This window comes from Sapajus apella, unplaced genomic scaffold (assembly GCF_009761245.1).
Source record: "Sapajus apella isolate SASKATOON/1434 unplaced genomic scaffold, GSC_monkey_1.0 scaffold55, whole genome shotgun sequence".
Lineage (NCBI taxonomy): Eukaryota > Metazoa > Chordata > Mammalia > Primates > Cebidae > Sapajus > Sapajus apella.
In genome coordinates this window covers 14829250-14851496 of record NW_022436995.1, presented here as the reverse complement: position 1 = coordinate 14851496, position 22247 = coordinate 14829250, and the positions used below count along the sequence as shown (strand labels likewise).

At 53.9% G+C, this 22247-nt stretch overlaps 1 protein-coding gene across 1 annotated transcript in view; it reads right to left on the bottom strand.

The window, feature by feature from the left end:
- Positions 1–15340, bottom strand: part of LOC116527673 (coiled-coil domain-containing protein 33-like) — a 54700-nt gene extending 39360 nt beyond the window's left edge. Inside the window, exons 1-2 of the mRNA XM_032244814.1 lie at positions 15320–15340; positions 7998–8161 (exon numbers count right to left, since the gene is read on the bottom strand). Of these exons, the coding sequence (XP_032100705.1) occupies positions 7998–8161; positions 15320–15340 (185 nt within the window). The remainder of the gene's footprint in view (positions 1–7997; positions 8162–15319) is intronic.
- Between the last annotated feature and the right edge of the window lie 6907 nt (positions 15341–22247).

The window sequence follows — 22247 nt, the reverse complement described above, 5'->3', positions numbered from 1 at the left end:
GACATGGTGGGTATTTGATAACTGCAGCCTTCTCTAACCCCACCTCTTACCAGGATTTCAAACAACTGTCCCACTTTCAACACCTTCTTCAGTGAGTCACCAGAGTCAGGGCTCAGTCTGTGACCAGGGTCAGGGCTGGGCTCAGTCCATGATCAAGGTCAAGCTCAATCCAGGGCCAGGGTCAGGGCTCTCAGGCTCATCTAAGAAAACGAAGGATGCTCTGAGTATAGCTCTAGCTGGCCCTGATCTGTGCCTCCTCCGCCGTGCCGCCCCAAGCCTGCCCCACATGCACAGAGGAAGCAGCACCTTCGCCTTCGAGTCCTGGCTCTGTCCCCACTCATTAGCTCTGGGCAGCAGGCAGCCAAAGAAGCAGCTGCCAACATTGGCAACCCTGCCATGCAGACTTTGGCCAGGGGTCAGAACCCCACAGGCCGTCTCCTGGCTGGCCCTTTTCCCACATCTCATCCTGCCCACTGGGGCACCCCCTGCCAGTCAGTGCCACTGCCTTCCTGGTCCCTGCTGTGCTCTGACTGGCAGGTCTCTCTGTGCCAGGCTGGGTGACAGGTGCTGGGCACCGTGCAAGCCCCAGGGCACTGAGCCTGGGACACCCTGGGCCTGGGGACTGGCCCAGTAGACGAGGGCATGGAATCTATCTCGGGCGGCAGAGCTGGGACTCTTGTTGCCTCTGAAGAACTGAGATTGTTTCCCAGGTCAGAACACAAGCCAGCCAGGCAGGCCTGCAGCAGCAGGGAGGCCAAAGCTTACATCCTGGTCATAGGAAAACTGAGGCTCAGAGAAGGCAAGGGCTGGCCTGAGGTCACACAGGGAGTCAGGGGCAGTGGGCCCGACGCTAGGTCTTCCTGAACCCAGCCTGGCTTCTTTCCACTGTCCTGTGGCTTTCTTCTGATAGATCTCAAGTGCTACTGTAAGCCTGCTCGGGACTCCCCTTCCCCTTGCAGAGTTTTAGACCTGCCGCATCTCACACTGGCACCACCATCTCTCTAGCCCTTTGAGACAGGTTCCCAGGTGAGGTTTTCAGGCAATGAAAGTAACAGGGCCAGGCATTCATACAAAGTATGAATGTTGTATGAATGTTTGCAGGTATTCATACAAAGTAACCGGGCCAGGTGCGGCAGCTCACGCCTATAATCCCAGCACTTTGGGAGGCTGAGGTGGGTGGATCACCTGAGGTCGGGAGTTTGAGACCAGCCTGAGCAACATGGAGAAACCCTGTCTCTACTAAAAATACAAAAAATTAGTCAGGTGTGATGGCGCATGCCTGTAATCCCAGCTACTCGGGAGGCTGAAGCAGGAGAATCACTTGAACCCGGGAGGCGGAGGTTGCAGTGAGACGAGATTGTGCCATTGCATTCCAGCCTGGGCAACAAGAGTGAAACTGAAACCTCCGTCTCAAAAAAAAAAAAAAAAAAAAAAAAAAGACAAAGTAACTTTCCCAGTCATACAGCAAGCTAGAAACAGGGCCAGATTCCTCAGATGATTATTTATTGACTGATTCCTATGTTCCAGATACTGTGTTTCATGAGAGAAATATAATGGTGAGCAAAGCAGACCTGGTGGTTGTCCATGGAACCAGTGGGGCACCATGGAAGCGGGAGTTGCGGGCATGACAGAGTAAGCGCATAATCACACAAAGTGCATAAGCGCATCTGCTGCTACAGAGTCGCATGGAAACATGCAGTGAGGGAGGATTTGGCTTCATCTGGGAGATCAGTGAGACTTCCCTGAGGAGGTGATGACCGAGCTGAGATTGGAAGAGGGGAAGGGAGAATGCTTTTGGGGAGGGAGTGTGCAATTCACCCTAGGGTGGGAGGCAACAGATTTGCTCAGAGAACTAAGAGGTGTCCAGGGTGGCTGGAGCAGAGAGGGAGGTGGAAGTCCTGCTGCCGGGGAGCTGGAAGGGATCCGCAAAGACTCAGCTGTGCTGGTCCTGGAATCCTCTTAACTCTGGGAACAGTAGGAAGCTATTGGGTTCCTTTGGTTCGATGGCACCACAGTACCAAATGGATAACCTGCCTTTGGAGGGGTCTTCAGGGAGCGAGAGCGGAGGAACCAAGAGCAGCTGGAGAAATAGCGCGGTAGGCCTAAGTCGGTGGTGGAGGTGGCTGAGAGAAGCCGCTGAAGGGGACAGATGGGTAGACACGGACGTGACTTGGTTATGGATCCGATCGGAGGAGAACGTGGCACCAGGATAGGGTGGGATCACACGAAGAGAGTACTGGCTAGAGAAAGAAGAGCCTCATGGGGCAGAAACCTGAGGCAGGCCAACATTTAAGGCCAGGCAGAAGAGATAAAGAGGTATGGCCACAGGGGAGAGTCGGGTAATGTGGAAGGGGAGAAAGGGCTTCAACCAGAGTGAGTGGTCACGAGGGGCTGATGGCCCTGCGTGAGAAACTAACTCACCTGTCCAAACCCAAGGAATGGACCCAGAGAACAGCAAAAGTGAGAGTTTTTTTTTTTTTTTGAACAGAGTCTCACTCCATCACAAAAGTGAGACTTTTAATGACAACCTTGCAAGATCGTGTGTCTGATAGGCAGGCACGCCCAGCACAGTTTCAATAAGCAATTTCCCCTAGTGCACAGGTCTCCCCTGGGCTCCTCATAGGCTGAGTACTGTGAGGTCACAATTTTCCTGGATCGTTAGGTAGGGCTTTAAGGTTTTGTTTTTTTTTTTTGTCTTGCTGCATTTTGTTGTAGCCCACAATGCATTGCAATCCTATCTAGCTCAGGGGCTCTTCAAGTTTTTGACTTAGGACCTAAGTAGCTGGGCAGGCTGATGAGTATTTTGCAGGCTAGTAAACTTTCGTTTTAGACTAAACTTTGCTTTGGGTTAGGGCAACTAAGGGGATGGGTGGGGCTGACAAGCAGGCCTCGGCTATCCGAGCAGGGGCTAGCATATCCTGTTTCTTCCGTAGTTTGCTGACCCAAGCCGATTTAAGGCACTTTGTCTTGGAAATGGACGACTGTATACATTATTTCCTTCACCTGAGAGACCACAAAAGATGAGATGCCGTTGGATGCAGGGTCAGACATGGTGGTCACTGGTGAATAGAGAAGCTATTTCGGTGAAGTGGGGTCAGACTGGAAGCAGAACAGCAGCTTAGCTGAAGAGAGGCTGACCCACGAGATGAGCCAAGTGGTCCTGCGGGTCTGGCATAGTTTTGGCTGGAGGATGTGCCTATTACTAGATGCGCCCAAGCCTGGTGCCTACATATGGGGTAAAGTGGCCATGCCCCAAACATGAGAAGCACCATCTTTGGGCCTGAACACTCTTCAGCTCCCTACTAAGGGGATGAATGAGTGAACAGCTCTGGGGCACTCTCAGGTGTGTGCTTCACTGTGTCCCCCCTGCCCCCCCCGCCCCACCCCGAAACTGTGGTCCTTCCTGCGGGGGATGTAACAAACCCAGAGAGAAGGTCAGGACCCGGGCTGAGACAGAGATTCTCAGGATCCCCACTGCCAACCTCAGGTGAGAGGAGATGGGGTGGGAGAGGGCAGGAAAGCAAGCCAGGAGACTAAGCTCAGGGTACCAGAAAACTGGCAGCAAAAAGATGGGAAAAAATGCTTGGAAAGAATGTAAAATTATATATACGGACTTCCTGCAGTGCTTGGCATGACCAGGTGAATTACCACCTCCATCAGTTCACATAGTTACCTTTTGTGTATGTGGTGAAAACACTTAAAATCTACTCTTAGCACATTGTAAATATACAATATAGTTTTTTTGTTTTTTTTTTCAGACGGAGTCTCACTCTGTTGCCCAGGCTAGAGTACAGTGGCGCAATCTCGGCTCACTGCAAACTCCAACTCCCAGGTTCAAGTGATTCTCCTGCCTCAGCCTCCCAATTAGCTGGGATTACAGGCACCCGCCACCACGCCAGGCTAATTTCTGCATTTTTGGTAGAGATGGGGTTTCACCATGGTGGCCAGGCTGCTCTCAAACTCCTGACCTCAGATGATCTGCCCACCTTGGCCTCCCAAAGTGTTGGGATTACGGGCGTGAGCCACTGTGCCCAGCCACAATATAGTATCATTAACTAACGTCACCTGCTGCATATTAGATCCCAGAATTACTCATCCCAAAACTGAGAGTTTGTACCCTTGGAGCAATATTTCCTAAATTCTCTCATCCCCAGCCCCCGATAGCCACCATGCTACACTCTGCATCCATGAGTTCAGCTTAGATTCCATTAGGTGAGATTATGCAGTATTTATCTTTCTGTCTGGTTTATTTCACTTAGCATAATGTCCTCCAGGCTTATCTGCATTGTCACAAATGGCAGGGTATCCTCCCTTTTATGGCCGAATAATACTCCACTGTGTGTGTGTTGTATATATCTGGATATATATGTATACAATACATAATTGTGTGTGTGCATATATGACATAAGTATATACAAATACATGTATAGGATGTGTGTGTGTGTGTGTGTGTGTATGACATTTTCTTTATCCATTCATTCATCAACAGACACTTAGGTTGATCCTATATCTTGGCTATTGTGAATAATTCTGCAATGAATATAGGGATACTCTTGACCTCAAGTGATCCACCTGCTTCAGCCTCCCAAAGTGCTGAGATTACAGGCATAAGCCACTGCACCTGACCCAGGTATCCTTTCTTTTCCTTCCTTCCTTCCTTCCTTCCTTCCTTCCTTCCTTCCTCTTTCTTTCTTTCTTTCTTTTTTTTTTTTTTTTTTTGTACAGAGTCTCCCTCTGTTGCCCAGGCTGGAGTGCACTTGTGCGATCTCGGCTCACTGCAACCTCTGCCTCCCAGGTTCAAGTAATTCTCCTGCTTCAGCCTCCCGGGTAGCTGGGACTACAGGTGCCTGCTACCATGCCCAGCTAATTTTTGTATTTTTAGTACAGACAGGGTTTCACCATACTGGCCAGGCTGGTCTCAAACTCCTGACCTTGTGATTCTCCTGCTTCAGTCTCCCAAAGTGCTGGGATTACAGGCATGAGCCACTGCGCCTGGCCAGATATCTTTTCAAGATACTGATTTTGTTTCCTTTAGATATATAACCAGTAGTGAGACTGCTGGATCATACGGTAGTTTTATTTTCAATTTTTTGAAGAACCTCCATACTGTTTTCCATAATGGCTGCACCATTTTACTGCACAGTCCCACCAACGGTGTACAAGGGCGCTCTTTTCTCCACACCTTCACCAACACTTATCTCTTGTGTTTTGAGAACCGCCATCCTAACAGGTGTGAGGTGGTATCTCATTGTGGCTTTGATTTGCATTTCCCTGATGGTTAGTGATGCGCACCTTTTCACATGCCTATTGGCCATTTGTATTTCTTTGCTGGAAAAATGTCTATTCAGGTCTTTCTCTCTCTCTCTCTTTTTTTTTTTTTTTTTTTTTTTTTTTGAGGCGTTTGCTCTTGTTGTGCAGGCTGGATTGCAGTGGTGTGATCTTGGCTCACCGCAACCTCCGACTCCCAAGTTCAAGTGATTCTCCTGCCTCAGTTTCCCAGGTAGCTGGGATTACAAGCATGCGCCACCACTCCCGGCTAATTTTGTATTTTCAGTAGAGATGAGGTTTCTCCATGTTGGTCAGGCTGGTCTCCAACTCCCGACCTCAGGTGATCCACCCAACTTGGCCTCCCAAAGTGTTGGGATTGAGCCACTGTGCCTGGCCTTTTCCTCATTTTTAAATTGGGTGATTTGTTTTTTTTGCTATTGAGTTGTATGAATTCCTCACATATTAACTCCTATCAGATATATGGTTTGCAAATATTTTCTCCCATACCATAGGTTGCCTTTCATCTTGAGGATTATTCCCTTTACAAACTTTCTAGTTTGATGCAGTCTCACTATTTTTGCTTTTGCTGCCTGTACTTCCAGTGTCGTAGCCAAAGATTAATTGCCAAGATCAATGTAAAGGAGCCTTTCCCCTGTGTTTCCTTGTAGGGGTTTCGCAATTGCAGGTCTTACATTTAAGTCTTTACAAATAAATATATATATATTTAAAAGCTTTGAAATATTCATCACGAACAAAACAAAAACTTCAGTGAACTTTCTTATGCTTATTTTATGCTTTGTTACTTGTGTATTTGGAATTAGATGCGCAGGGATAGAAAACCCTTTCCAGGATCTATGGTCTCTGAGGGTCTGGATCCTCCCTCTGGGGTTCCTGCTTGGGGCTGGGGGCGACCACTGAAAGCCCCTTTCAGGTCCCGACAGCTGGGCTTTCATTCCCAGAAGCCTTTCCTTCTCCTTTCATTTGCATCTCATTAGCACCACCTCGAGCTGGTGGCAGCTCCGCCTGTCTGGAGCCCTAGGAGGCGGGCTGCAGCCCCGCCCCGGAGCTGCTCCCAGCTGGAGAGGGTGTGGCGACCTGCTCTCCCCTCCCCCTTCCCCGCCTTCTCCGTCCCTACCCTCTCTCTCGCCCCACGTGCCGCAGCCACTGGGAGGGAGCAGGCAGACTCAGGGTGTGCCCCGCTCTCTGCACCCCCACCCAGGCTCAGGTCGCCTAGGCGCCAGCCGCGCGTTCCTATGGCAACCGGGTGATGGCCAGGTCGCGGTGCCTGCCTAAGAGCCACGCGGCCACCCAGCTCCCCGCCCCGCCGCCCAGGCTGGATTGGTGACAGGCAGGGCCTCAATCTCCCGAGATGATCGGCGATAATTGGTTTATGGAAATAGCTGAGCGGAGAAGGCTGGCTCCCCCGCTAGAAACCAGCCTCCTTGCCAAGCCTGCTCCCTCCACCTGCCCTTCCCTCACCAAGGAAATGGAGTTGGGGGAGGGAGGGCCGAGGAGCTGGGCTGGCACAAATGGGGCTTTTGAGGCAAGTGTTTCACCTGTTGGTCTCACCGTGGGGGACTGGAGGGACGAGACTTGTCATAGTAACCAGGTGTTGGCCTCAGTCACTCCTAAGTTTGGGCTCAGGCCTATGTTGGGTGCATTGTTGGGGGAAATGGAGGAGGAGATCTGTCCTCAGGGAGCTCCAGAGGAGCGCATAAACCATACTGATATAAAGCTTACTTCAAACCAGGGTCACCTCTACTTGGAGCACCAGAGGAGGGAGAGCTGAACTCTGGTGGCTGCCTGGAGGAGGAGGCTTTCAAGGGAGGATTTCGGCAGGCATTGGTAAGAGGGCTGGGGCAGTCAGGCGCTTCCCTAAAAGAAATGTGGGCAACAGACTCTTGGCAGGAACTGAATGGTGCTGGCATTGGTGGGGTTGGGGAAGTATAGGGTGGCTTGGTGGGACACCACCACGGCTCCCACCATCTGTCTGTAGAGATCTAGGGGCCACATGCTCCTTGGAGGGTGCTGTATAGTAAAGATTGAGCAGACGTCCAGTGATCCCAGTGAAGGTTGGCTGAATGGAGACTGTGTTGCCCTTGGTGCCTTTCTGGGAGAAGTGAGACCCGTGAGGTGGGCATAGACGTGGCGTATCAGGCCTTGGCACCAGGCTGGAGAAGTGTGTACCCTGACAGCAGCTGGCTGGAGGATGCGTGTGCGGTGCATTAAAGGCCCAGAGCTAAGGGAGTCCCCCTGACAGAAGTGGCTGGAGAAGGAGGGGAGGGGAGGGTGGCTATGAGGACCCTACCCCAGGGCTGGGCATGATGGGGTGGGGCACCCAGAAGTCAAAAGAGGCAGGCCCCAAATCTTCCCCTTCCCCAATCTGACCATCACCCCCATGAGCCCAGCCCAGGCCTCTGCATGAGAGGGCCCTGCCCCACTGCAGCTGAGCTGTGGCCAATCCCTGCCCGGCTGCTGTGGGGTGGGGGGTGACGCTCTGATTCCTTGGCACCCGGCCTTGCCCAGCCCCGGTGAGCAGCTTCCCATGCAGCGGCAGATATGCCAGGCAGTGCTCACAGCGCCTCTGTGAGTCATACTCGGCTTTTCCTCTCTGGGTATGACAGTCCCCGTCCTGGGCCTTTGGGTGGTCATAACCCAAATAGCTGTCCCCCTGTTTCTGCTCACAGCCCCAACCCATCCCCTGCCCCCACTCTCACCCAGCTACTTACAACACCACATAGGGCCACGGCTCAGAGCCATCCTTGCAGGCAGGCAGGTTGGTAGCCCCATGGAGGGTGACCATGATGGTCTCCTTGTTAGAGGAAGACAGGTGACCGATTTCCGGTTCCATGCTCTGGGAGGCGACCAGGGGCTCCTCTGGGCCTTCAGTGTTCTGTGGGGAGAGCCAAGGATGAGTGACCTCTTTTTTTACTTTTTCTTTTTTTTTTTTTAAACAGAGTCTGACTCTATCACCCAGGCTGGAGTGCAGTGGTGCCATCTCAGCTCACTGCAGCCTCTGTCTCCCGAGTCCAAGAGATTGTCCTGCCTCAGCCTCCGCAGTAACTGGGATTACAGCCATGTGCCACCACGTCCTGCTAATATTTGTATTTTTAGTAGAGACAGGGTTTCACCATGTTGACCAGGCTGGTCTCGAACTCCTGACCTCGGGTGATCCACCCGCCTTGGCCTCCCGAATTGCTGGGATCACAGGTGTGAGTCTCTGCGCCTGGCCCTGAGTGGCCTCTTCTGCTGCAGCACCTCCCTTCACTGCCACCCTCTAACATCTAGCCCCCCTCACAGCTCCCATCAAGTGCCTGCCTCCCTCTGTCACCCCTCCACCCACTCTGCAGGGCAGTCGCTTGGCCCCATTTTCTCCCTACTTCTGTCCCCATCCCACATCCCTCAGTGCCTCTCAGCCTCTCCCCTAGGCCTGGATCCAGGATAAGACAGGCCGCCTCACCTTTCAAGTCCGGTCCTACTTCTAAGCCTTGGCTTTAGCAAGTACCCTCACCTGTAATTCCTAAATCCCACCTGCATTTTCAGTTCCAGCAATGGGCCACCTTCTTCAGTCTGTCCCGTAACCTCGCCTCAGCCCACCCGTCACCTCAGGTCCTTCCTGTGCACCGCGCTTTATAGCTTACAAAGCTTCTCCACGCCTCGGGGGCGCTCCGCGCATTACATGGAGGTGAATACATGTGTCCGTCCCAGATGCCCCACCTGTCTTCTACCTAGGGAAATTTGCGGACTGGGGAGGAGGAGGTGCCTGCCCATGCCAGGGCCTCCTGCGCCAGTTGCCCCATGCGGGGACACAGCTGCTCGGTAACTCATGGCTCCACGGCCCAAAGGACCATTGTGATGAATTGCTGAGAAGAGACAGAGCCCTGGCCGGCTGAGCCAGTCAGGGAAGGCAGCAGAGAGGAGGCCGGCTGGCTGACTGTCCACTCCCAGTTAATCTGACCCAGATTAATCCTTGGTAGGCCTCCTTTGGCAGGAGGCCTCCCTACCCTTTGTCCCTCCAGCTGATGTGAGGGGCCATAGAGGGGCATTCCTGGTCCTGGGAGATGAGCAGTGGACCTCCTCAGGGTGGTGGTGGAGTCCTGAGGGGCCACTGGGAGGCTGTCCCACGTCTCTGGCAAGCTCAGCCTGTCAGACCCTGCATTCCAGGGCAGGCCTTGGTGGATGGGGTTAACAATGTCCTATTACACAGAGGGGAGATTGAGGCCCAGACAGAAGCAAGGATCTGGGCCCTGGACGGACTTTGGCTTTGATGGCAGCCCCGGCAGGCTGAGTCCCTGGCTCAGAATGGGCTAGCTCCTGAAGAGCCCTGATGGTCAGGAGAGCAGGTTTAAACCAGCTTTGCCTCTCGCCACACCGGCTACCAAAGCCAGCCATGCTCTGAGAGTCAGTTTCACCAGTGGGGAGATGAGGGCTTGGACTGGCCTACCTGGAACCTGCTCTGCTCCTACCTTGAGCCTGGGGGTCCTGGGCACCGCACCACCCCTGCTGGCTCCTGGAAACCTCAGGCAGAGGGTAAGAAAAGGGGACAGTGCCTGAGTCTCTGCCCTGCCCTGAGGAGTTTTAGGGACATTATTTCATCCATTTCTCATGACAGTGTGGGGTGCCCACAAATCGGAGCCACACACCCCCTCAACAGCTCCTCTAGGGGTCTACTGGCCTCTCACAGCTAACAAGCTCTTGCCTCCTCTTCGAACCCTTCCTCCTGCTGTCTGCCCCAACTCCTTAATGAGTTAATGGCGATCTGTTCTAGTTTTTCAAGCCCCACATCTTGGAGTCCTTCCTGATTCTTCGCTCTCTCCCTCTTCCATCCCTTATGCAGTTCCTCAGCAGATCCTGTCAGCTCCGCCTTCAAACCATTTCTGGACTCTGACCCCTTCTCGGCATCCTCGGGTCAGCACTCAGGTCCCTCCCAGACACCCGCACTTCCCGACTCGCCTCTGACGGCTTTCTCATTTCCTATCCAGCTCTCCCTCCACCCCATCCGATCTCACACAGCAGCAAGAGTGAGCCTTTACAGATTGGTCTGGACCCTCTCTCTCCTCTGCTCAGAACCCTGGAGTAGCCTGCTGCTTCTCTCAGAGCCTAGCAATGGCCCATGGGACCCTCCAGGAGCTGGCCCAGAAAACTGACCTCCTCTTGTCCCATAGAGCCCTGTGGGTCACTCTGCTGCAGCCACACTGGCCTCCCGGCTGTTTCTCATACCCACGAGCTTCCTCTTCCCTCCCGGCCTCTCCCCAGCTGTTCTCTCAGCCTGGACAGCTCCTCCCTGGGTGTCACCCCAGAGCTGTCATCCCTCAGCCTGCCTGGTGCAGGCTGTGGTCCTTGCCTAGCAAGATGACTAATTAGGAGGTGAGAATACATGCCCCCCAGGTCAGAAGTGCCAGTCCTGCAGAGAGACCCCCCTCCTTCCTCTGACTGAGGAGGCCACCCCTACCCTCCTCCAGGACCCAGCAGAGCCTGTCACCATCTGCAGAGGTGTTGATGAAGGTTGCCCCTCCTCCTTCCCTTCCTTCAGGAGGGGAAGATGCCCCTGCCTGGAGGTAAGGGATGGGGCACAGCCAGAGTGCTGCTCCTTGCCCTCCTGGGTAGGCAGCTTCCTCCCATATCCACCCTCATTGCCCACCACCATGACCCCCCACTCCCCCGAAGCCTTGCTCTCCTGATTTAGTGGCACAGGAGCAAGGCTGGCAGCCCCAGGGCAAAAGACCTAGGTTTCAGCGCAGCTGGGTGTGGTGGCTCATGCCTGTAATCCCAGCACTTTGGGAGGCCGAGGCAGGTGGATCACTTGAGGCTGGGAGTTTGAGACCAGCCTGGTCAAGATGGTGAAACCCCGTCTCTACTAAGAAAACAAAAGTAAACCGGGTGTGGTGGCACGAGCTTGTAGTCCCAGCCACTCGGGAGGCTGAGGCAGAAGAATCACTTGAACTGGGGAGGCAGAAGAATCACTTGAACCGGGGAGGCAGAAGTTGCAGTGAGCTGAGATTGCACTCCAGCCTGAGTGATAGACTGAGACTCCATCCAAAAAAAAGAAGGAAGGAAGGAAAGAAGGAAGAATGAGGGAAGGAAGGAAGGAAGGAAGAATGAGGGAAGGAAGGAAGGAAGGAAGGAAGGAAGGAAGGAAGGAAGGAAGGAAGGAAGGAAGGAAGGAAGGAAGGAAGAAAAGACCTAGGTTTCAGCTCAGCTCTGGCCCTACCTCTCTGCCCCACCTCTCTGAGCCTTGAGTTTCCCACCTGGCCAATGGGAATGCCTGGAATGGTTTGTGATTCAGCCTTTCCGTGGTTACTGTGCCTGAAGTTCCTGCAGTGAGCTGGGGGGGGTGATTAATGTTCCTTCATGGATTCCCCTTTTTGCTATGAGGGTACAGGCCCTGTCACAGGGCCTAGGAGTCACGAGCTCCCTAGGGTCACACAAGTGAGGGCCCAGGAGCACCACCATTGTCCAAGGTTCTCACTGACTCCCTGGCAGCCCCAGAGCCCAATTAGGCACCTGCAGACCCAGCCAGGAGTCGCACTGGCTCCTCCTCTACCTCCTCTGTGCCTCCCCCTTGGGGACAGCCTTCCCTTCTGGGAAAAATGCTTGCAGGAAGTTTGGCAAGAACTGCTCGTTCTTCAGCTCTGGGCATGAGGCCAGCTGCCAGGCTGGCGCCTCCTGGTGAGGCCTGCAGGCATGTGCCCGCTGGGTAGGCTGGGCCCAGGGCCAGGGAGGCTTGGGGCCAAGGGTGATGCCAGGATGGGGATGGGGGGCCAGGGCAGCCAACCCTCCCACGTCTGGATGGGAATCTGCCCACTTCCCTCACAGGCGTCTTGCATCAGAACCAACGTCCTCAACCCATCACTTACCCTGGCCTGCACTGGAGGGTTTATGAGACAACAGAAAATGCACATACCGAGTTACACAAGGGGGAGTGAACTGGGGGTGATGGGGAAATCCCCCTGTAAGTCTCAGGCAGCACAAACCCATCTGTAGGGGCATGGTGAGCTCTGGGGAGGAAACTCATGTCTCCTCTTGGCAGGGAGCAGAGCTGGGTGCTCACCGTCAGCCTCTCAGGCTCACTCTCAGTTAACCGACCCAACACTGCTAGGGTGCAGAGATCGGCAGGCAGCTTCTCCAGGCAGGGGTTTGGCCAGTTTAGCTGCCCAAGGCCACACAGCCAGTGGACGAGAGGCTGGGCTGTGGGCACCGAAGTCGGCCTGATTCCAAAGCTCAGCACTCTCAGCTACTCCACTGGGCCTGGTAATGTTCCCGTGGGGCCCTCCAGGAGCTGACCCAGAAAGCTGACCTCATCTTGTCCCATGGGGCCCTATGGGTCACTCCGCTCCAGCCACACTGGCCTCCTGGCTGATTCTCGCACCCGCCAAGCTCCCTCCTCCTTCCGTGCCTCTGCCCCAGCTCTTCTCTTTGCTGGACCGCTAATCCCTGGGTCTCACTCCAGAACTGTCATCCCTGTGCCTTGCTCCCTCCCTTCCCTCGGCTTGCCTGGTGCAGGCTGTGGTCCTCGCCTAGCAAGATGACTAATTAGGAGGTGAGAATACACATCCCCCAGATCCAGAAGCTGCTACCTCCAGTGCCCTTACCCAACCAGACAGGTGGCCTTGCCCTCAGTAGGCCAGGATTAGCCAGCAGGTGTTGGGGGAGCTAGGACTGCCCACCACTTAGGGCATTTTTGAATCTGAGTGCTGGGGGGAGGGGCAGCGGTGGGAGGAAGAGGCAGAAACCATAGGAAGGAGTTAATGGCCCTTGAATTCAGCTCCCGAAGGTGGGGTGGGGGCTTAACTTGGTTCTGGCAGCGATAGAGATGGAAGGAGACCAACTCTTCCACCACGCCTCCCTTGCCACCCCTCTCCTCCAGCAGTCTGGGAGGCCTGGGGAGCGAAGCCCAGTTCCGCCCTCTAGAAGGGCCCTGTGTCTGAAAACCCACACCAGCTGGAGAGGGGCTGGGCTGGGAGGCAGGGTGCCTGGCTGCCCAGATCTGTCATGTGGGCAACTTATTTGACTGCAGTGGGGCTATTTCCCAGCAGTTTCCCAGGACTTTCAGTTAAAAATGGTCCCCCAGGTTCCTTTCAGTTTCAGCATCTAAACCTTCCTGGGAGTTCCTGTGACCAGGGGAAAGCTGTTTTACAGGTGAGGAAGCACACTCAGAGAAAGCAAACCCTCTGCGTGAAAGCACACAGCTTAGCTACTGGGGCCAGGGCTGGAACTGGAAGCAGGGTCGGTGTGACCCACACTCCCGCTGTCTCTGCGGTGCTCTAACCATGCCTCCTCGGATGTGGCTCCCTTCTCTGCTCCACAGTGGATACCCCCTGGAACTCATAACCTGAGCATCCATTGGTGGCAGCAAGAGGAATTGCGGTATTTGGAGCAGAGAAGCTTTCCCGAAGATGACACAAAAGTCAGAAATCATTAAAAAAGGGTGGGCTTGATTACATTTTAAAAAATCTATACCAGCTTCTATAATGGTAAAAAACGCCCTGCAAAACAAAGAAAAGAAAAAAAGGAGAAAATGTTTGCTCTCTATATATACATAAAAGGATTAATATCGCCAATATACAAAGAGCACTGAAACCTACAAACATCACCTCAATTAAGAAAACACGAACTGGGGATTCACAAAAGAAGAAACATGAATATATATTATATATACATGATGAGCTTTTTTTTTTTTTTTGAGACAGAGTCTCACTCTGTTGCCCAGGCTGGAGTGCAGTGGCGTGATCTCAACTCACTTCAACCTCTGCCTCCCAGGTTCAAGCAATTCCTCTGCCTCAGCCTCCTGAAAAACCGGGATTGCAGCTGTGTGCCACCACACCCTGCTAATTTTTGTATTTGTAGTAGAGACAGGGTTTCTCTATGTTGGCCAGGCTGGTCTCAAACTCCTGCCTCAGAATCCCCACAGCGCTGGGATTACATGCGTGAGCCACCGCGCCCGGACATGATGGGCAACCTGACAGGCGATTCCACCCAGCTATCAAAAGTGCTTCTCAAAGCTACCAATCAAAGCAACCTTGGCTCCTCCTGAGGACTCCCACGCAACTCCCTGGATCCCAAATCCAGCTCCATAGGTCACGTGGGGACCAGATGGCACTTAGGGTGCCAGGTCAACCTGGTGCCTGGTCCTGAGTGTGTGGCATTACAGAAAGAAGCTTAATAGGGAGGGTGGAGTCTGAGAGGGGCCAGCTGTGGGCAGAGAATGTCAGGAGCCAGAGACATCAAACTCCAGAGCAATAAAGTGGAAATCACACTAGGGCCTGGGCACCCCCACCTATGTGGCTTATTCAACCTGAGTGTAACCACAAAGAGGGTTTCCCAGTTTGCAAGTACCTGTGTGCCTTTGGTCTCAGCTCCTTCTGCCATCCCTGTGGGTGAATGACACCATCTAGGGCAGGGGCTCAGCCTTGCCAGTGAGGAAGGTAAGGGCTCTCTTGCGTTGAACTGTTTGCATCTCATTGCACTGAGATGCTAGTCCTTTCCTGGCAGAGTCCTGCTGCTGGGCCACAGCTTTTTATTAAGCACCTACTATGTGCCAGGCACTGTGCTGAGTGCTGGGGATACAGCAATGAACAAAACACAAAAGTCCCTTCTCTCCAGAGACCCAAGCATCTGTGTTCCAGGGCAGGGGCCTAGGCCCCGGAAAATCAAGGCCAGGGCTAGGAAGCCTGGGGGCAGTAGGGGCATCAGGGCTGCCAAGACAGCAGCCTGGAAATCTCCTGGAAGCGATTGGACGGGTGTAATGAACCATCTCAGTGGGCTCTCGGAGACTATGTGATCCCAGCAACAGGATGGCAGGAACCACCAGGTACGGGTGGTCAGCATGGACAACATCTGCAAGCACACACTGCATTCCAGCTCCCCCGTGGCGCAAGAGTATAGGGCAGCTAACCTGGGACAGCCACAGGGACCATTTCACAGCTGTGAAAACTGAGACCCAGAGAAGGGAAGCTTTTGTCATAATTAAGGCGCACACATAACTTTTAAGGAGGGCCTTGGGAGGAGGGACGGATTCATGCAGGTGCATGACCCATGTCCTTGGCCTCACCTTTCTGTTTTTCCATCCCATCCTCTTGAGGGCAGGGATGTCTGGCCTTGCTTAACAATCTTGGGACCATACCTGGTATCAGTGGGTGATCAGGCATCAGTCCTGCCCGGACAGCTGGCCTGGGCGTCTTGGAGTCTTACGGGTAGCAGACAGTATGGAGGTCACTGTGGTCTCAGGGGTGCCACACATCAGCCCTGGGGTCTGAATGGTGGGGAGGGGGAGGGTGGGCAGGTGGGACAGGTCCTCGATCTCTCAGCAGCAAGATGGTCTGTGGGTGGAGGGGCCTTGGGGGTTGCCAGCCATGGCCAGCTGGGCAGGGTCAGCAACGAGGCAATTGGCTCTTGGCACCCCCAGGATGGTGGAGAGATGGGGGGCCCTCTCTCTGCCCAGGCCTGGAAAAGCAGTGAGCTTTTCCACTTAGCTGGGTCACCTGGGCAACATTGTGTGATGTCACAGGGCAGGGTTGAAGTCACACGGTCACCTGCCAGGTGCAGTGAGCTAGAACCAGAAAGCCCCTTTCCCTATTCTGGATCCGTGTTGTGCCTCCTGACATGCACTCAGGCCTCACCTTTCCTGCTCTTGGTGCCCCAAGTAGCTTCCACCGACCATGTGGTGTGGCCAGCCCCATGCCGCTCACACTGCAGCAAAAAAGGAAGCCAGACGCTGCTCTCAAGAGAGTTGCAGCTTGACTGGAGAAACAGCTACTTCTGCTGAAGAATCTACCAGCCTTCTTGCCTCTCTGGGTACCTATAGTCTTGCATTTATTTGATAATAAACACACACTTCAAGAGGATGGTTTCTTCTTGGAGGGCAGATGGGAGGATGAGGGAGAGAAAAGGGTAAGATAATACATTCTAAACCTTTGGGTTTTTGGATTGGGTGATCAGTTAATGGGTGTTCATTATTATTATTACTGTTATTTTTTGAGATGGAGTCTTGCGCTCTTGCCCAGGCTGGAGTGCGGTGGCGCGATCTCAGCTCACTGCAACCTCTGCCTCCCAGGTTCAAGTGGTTCTCCTGCCTCAGTCTTGAGTAGCTGGGACTACAGGCATATGCCACCGTGCCCAGCTAATTTTTGTATTTTTAGTAGAGACAGGGTTTCACCATGTTGGCCAGGATGGTCTCGATCTCTTGATTTCGTGATCCGCCGGCCTCAGCCTCCCAAAGTGCTGGGATTACAGGCGTGAGCCACCTGCCCGGTGGGAGTTCATTATATTATTGAAAATAAATTATAATTAAACAATTGAAGAAAGCCATCATGGGCCAGTGATAGTACTGGAGTTTGAACCAAAGATTATGGTTAATTTAGTTCTGAGCACTGCAAGAAATTATTACAAAGACATAAAATGTCTTTCAATTGAGCATTTGCTGCATGCCAGGCATGGTCCTAAATGCTTTCGGTGAGGTGAGATGGAAGAATGAGGAGAGATTAATCCTTGGCCTGGGGTGGGGGGATGCTCTAGAGAGAGGTGAGGTCTGAACTGGGCTTTGAAGGATGATCAGAAATCCTGGGCTAGTGTCTGGGCGCGGTGCCTCACACCTGTAATCCCAGCACTTTGGGAGGCCGAGGCAGGCGGATTGCCTGAGCTCAGGAGTTCAAGACCAGCCTGGGCAACACAGTGAAACCTCATCTCTACTAAAATACAAAAAGTTAGCTGGGCATGGTGGTGGGCACCAGTAGTCCCAGCTACTCAGGAGGCTGAGGCAGGAGAATCACTTGAACCTGGGAGGCAGAGGTTGCAGTGAGCTGAGATCGTGCCACTGCACTCCAGTCTGGGTGACACAGCGAGACTCTGTCTCAAAAAAAAAAAAAAAAAAAAGCAAAGCAAAGAAAAGAAATCCTGGGCTAGAAGAGGAGGGATCTGGGGTGCTGGGCAGCTTTCAGAGGTGTTTGGGAGGCCCCTGTGACCTGCCTCATTTCTGTCTATTTTGGGACCCATGTTGGAGGTTCTTTTAATCTGGTCCAAAAGCAGGAGCAGCCTGGCAGCCAGGAGGCAGGAGACTCCCACTTTGCAGAGGCCTCCCAGCCTTCCTCTCTACCCCCATTCCAGAGAGAGCAGCAGCGAGGATATGGTTCTCCCCAGTTTAGAGACAGAAAAACAGAGGCTTTGCCTTTGATTAGAACTGGAAGGACTAGCCAAGGTCACCCAGACACTGGTAGGGGATGGAAGTCAGGAACCCCACTCCTAATTTCCTCCCTGTCTACGCCTGCCAAGAGTGATACCCCTGGGGCTCCAGGGCAGGGGGCCTGACCAGGAATGGCCTGGCTGTGAGCAGTATGCTTTATCTCCCTCATGGGCCAACATGTCCCAACACAGTGTGTATGCGTGGAAAGGTCTCAGTGGCTCTCCCTGGAGCACCTCTCCCTGAACCTCTTAGGACTGCTTAGTCTAGGAGGCTGGGGCAGCAGGTTCCAGGCATGGGGAGCCATTGCTGCTTCTCCAGCAGCAGGACTGAAGACGCAAGCCAGGTGCCTAGGAAGCAAACGTTTAGGAAACCGTCACTCTCAGGGCTGCATGGACGCTGCGCTCCTGACACAGCACCTGCTGACATTCTGTGCCCTGTCCACCTTGCCTGCCTCACTGTGGTCCCTGCCCTGCCCTGCAGCTCTGCCTCCATCCCCGGGGCTTGGGGCTCTCACCCAGCTGCCCACGCTGGCATCCGAGCTCTCTGCCACTGCAGCCACACCCCTGCCATCTTCATGCCTGGGAAGAAGCTAATGCTATTGGGCACTGGTTCCAGGCCGGCTGGCTCCAGAGTGCAAGCAGGCTCTGCACACTAAGCAGCCACCAAGAGGATCTTCCTACCCCCCTACTTGCCAGTTGTCCACCTCCCCAGACCAAGGACCCCTGGGACACCAGCATTTGTGCATGCCCTAACCTCCCCCCTCCACCCCCGGCCCCAGAGCTGCTTCCTCCTCACCTGTGAGAAAGCCTTAACAGCAGCAGGAGCCTAGCTGCTCTGCCTTCTCCTCCCCTTCCTCCAGCAAGGCGAGCTCTACCTCCGCAGCCCAGAGAAGTGGGCTTGCTCCTCACACGTCCACGGGCCAGCCACAAGCTTTGATGATTCAGGGGGATTCCAGGGTGAGGGAGAGCAGGGACAGATTAATTTCACAGCTAATAGATAACTGTGCCAATCCCTACCTCCAAGACGGAGCATTTGGAGCTGCATCAGTAGGAGGGGCCAGGGGTTAAATGTGGCCACTAGGGAGCCCATAGTTCTGGGAGGGGCAAGCCCCTGAGGCTGGATCTGGGGCTGGCTCTTGGGGAAGGAGGGATCTTGCTGGCTGGACAGCAAGAAGAATCTGGGCAGACAGACGTGGCTCATAGGCAGCCCTGCTTCCTCATGCCATGTCTGGGACCTGGAGTCTGGGGAGGCAGCCCATGAGGACAAACTGCCCATGCAGTGAGTCTCAGAGAGTGTGTCTGTGTCCCGGAGCTCCCCACTCCCCCACTTGGCCTTTCCTTCCCTCTGAGTCCTGTCCCACCCCCACATTTGGGCAGCTGAGTTGGATGAGGTGGGAAATGTGGGCAGTGTGATTTTGTGGCAAATGGCAGCTCAAAGCTGTGTGATCTTGGGCAAAATGTTAACCCTTTTTGAGCTTTGGCTTCCGTCCTTATCCGGTGTGGGGATCAGGGCTGCTCTGTGGGCTGAATGAGACCAGGCAGGTAAAGCTCTTAACACCGACAGTTACGAGCCCCAGGCTTGCTCGCTTCTCCCTGCTTACCAGCCTTGGGCCTGGCAAGTCCTCTCTAGAACAGCTCTGGCTGTAGTGACGTCAGTTTAAACTCAGCCCAGCACCTTAAGGGGTAGGGTATGAACCGGCCTCAAGAGGCCCAGTTGGAGCCACCGTGGAAGCACAAGGCAAAGCCCGCCCTCCAAATCTCTCTGCAAAACTCCTGAGGCTGAGCCTCATAACTGAGCTGAGGTCAGAGCGACTCCTGAAGGTCCTGGCCAGCAGGCAGTGGATTTGGAATGGGTCACCCTCTCAGAGTCTTCCGTCCTTCAGCCAACAAGGGAGGGCCTGCTGCCTACGCCACGGCGGCTGAGGGTGTGGGACAGGCGGAGCACAGAGACCCTCCAAGGAAAATGCTTTAGTTGACAACAGTCAAAATAAAAACCAAGGGAGAGGCAGGGACTCACCCTGGTCCCACGCCCCTGCCTTATGTTTCTTAATTCCAGAAGCAGCACAAACACAGGAGGCGTTGCCGAGGACCACGAGGACCGCACATGCCCAGAGCAGGAGAGGAAGGGGTCGTGGAAGGCCTCCGGGATGAAAGGCCTTGAGCAGGACCCAGAGAGCACATTGCATTTAAGTAGGAAAGAAGGGGACATTTCTGGTGAAAGTCTACCTGAGAAAGGTGCCGCCGTGGGGGTGGGCCTGGACGCCCGGAACAGAGCAGGGCTGGCGAAGAGGGGAAGCAGGCCTGGGGTGAGGTCTGGGTGGGTATGAAGGCTCCAGCTCTGGTGGAGACACGGAGATTCACCCCACGGCCATTTCTCACTTCTCTGGCCCATTTCAGCGGGGGAGAACTCACCAAGACCAAGGTTGGTTAGCAGGGAAAAGGGCAAGCACATCTGGGGGACTTCACCGTCCGTGGTAGACCCTTACCTGCATGGTCTCATTCAGCCCTCAGAGCGGTCCTGATTCTCCCACTGGATAAGAACAGGAAGCAAAGCTCAGAGAGGGTTAACATTTTGCCCAAGATCACACAGCTTTGAGCTGCCATTTGCTATAAAATCACACTGCCTACGTTTCCCACCTCATCCAACACAGCTGCCCAAAAGCAATGGAGAAAGAGTGATGGGGGAATACGGGGGAAGGGGTAAGAGTCAAGAAGAGAGAAGGCCAAGCGTGGGGAATCCGGGAGAGAGGCTCGCTTTCCGGGACGGCCACTCTGCTAGCAGTGAACTCTCTCTGTACGCGTGCCTCTCCAGGTTATGGTCATTGTCCTCTCTTGTCTCTTCAAAGCTAGGAGCAGGAAAGGCTTCTCGCAGGCTCCAGCCCCGAGGACACTGAGGTCTCCCTCTTGTTTCCCTAAATCCCACCCTCAGTATTGTAAATAGTCCCTTTATTAAACTCCCCTCAAGCTCCTGAATTTGAATGCCTTCTTTTTCCCAGCAGGATCCTGGTTGATATATCTGCTGTGTGAACCCCTCTCCATGGCCCCATCTCTCACCTGATGTCCTGGTGTCACTGCTGTCATCGTCACCATCGGCCCCTTCACACCCCCATTTTTTTTTTTTTTTTGAGACAGAGTTTTACTTTTGTTGCTCAGAGTGGAGTGCAATGGTATGATCTTGGCTCACTGCAACCTCCGCATCCCAGGTTCAAGCGATGCAATTCTCCGGCTTCAGTCTCCTAAGTAGCTGGGATTACAGGCACCTGCCACCACACCCTGCTAATTTTGTATTTTTAGTAGAGACGAGATTTCTCCATATTGGTTAGGCTGGTATCAAACTCCCGACCTCAGGTGATCCGCCAAAGTGCTGGGATTACAGGCATGAGCCACGGTGCCCAGCCATTGTGAGTCCATTTTTAAGGTGAGGACACAAATGCTCTGAGGGAATGGACTTGCCTAAGGTCACACAGCTTTGAGGCAGCAGAGCTGCGATTTGACTACAGGCCTGCTGGCTCCAAAGTCCGTGGTCATAAGCACCAAACCACGCTGCCTTTTCCTTTCATTCTGGGGAAAGAAGTCATAGCTCTTTTTCCCTCTTTCCTGAAACTGGGGCAACATGAAAAATTCAAGACCGGAGTTGAAAACACCTGGCCTTTTGAATGAGGCCAGACAGACGGCTCTGTGGCAGTGCAGCCCAGACGCTGGTGTCAAAGGAGATTGAGGTGGTGTGTCCCAGAGGCTCAGCCGGGCATGGCTGGCCAGGCCCCCGTAAGAGACGGCAGAGGCAGGCGCCTGGAGGACACCACTTCTATCCAGCACGGAGGAGCTGCAAGGCTCTTTGATCATGAGGGCTGGTGGGTCATAACACCCCAGGCTGTGACTCTATCCTTAATGGTAACTCGCTCTCATTTCCAGCTAAACCTTTAGATGCAGGCTGCTGTCTTCAGGGTCCGCTGGCTGAGTGGGCCAGGGTGGGATCCTGGAGGCTCTGCGGCCCTGTCCTTCTGATCTTCCCCTGGTTCCTTACTGTGTAGAAGTGAATTTTATCAGCTCAGTAAATGGCCACTGGACTAAACCCATGCGTATCCGTGTTTTGTCACAGAGCAGACTCTGTAATAGTTCTGACCCTGTCTTGCTGCACCTAGTTCTTGTGATCTCTGGACACCACCAGAAAGATTTGGCAGGAAACAAGAAAGCATGATGACTTGGGATCTGTCAGGCCTGGCTTTAACCCTGGTTCTGCCAGGCACCGCAGCACGCATTTGGGCAAGCCTCCTGACCCCCAGAGCCTCCCGTTCCTCGTCTGCAGAGCGGATCTGCCAGCAGGCTCCATGCAGGGCCGTGGCGAGGATTAGACACGGTAGGCAGCCCCGCGAGTGGCTTTCTCTCACGCTTACACCAATTTAGGCCAAGATGGAGTGCCTATGGCCCCTGCTTTGGCAACGGGAGACTTGGGGATGACGGGCGGAGTGTGGTGCTCTCATCGTTGGATAACATGGCTTCCATTTGCTCAGCAGGCACGTGTACGGATGGCCACGTTGAAGGATTCCTCTCAGCGTCTGACAACCAGAGCTCCCATTTGGGGCAGCCCAGCTCCCTCCATCATGTCATAAATCACTTTGCTAAAGATGCAACATGGCTTTTGGGCATTTTTCTTTTGAAAAATCAATAACTCGTTTAACAAGGGACTGCATAAAGGAGTGAGCAGTGAAGCCGCCTGCCATTTCCTTCCATCAGCGGGGGCAGAAGCAGTGCCCTGCCAAGGTTGGGTGGTGGGTCTACTCAGAGGGCAGAGAGGCCTTGGG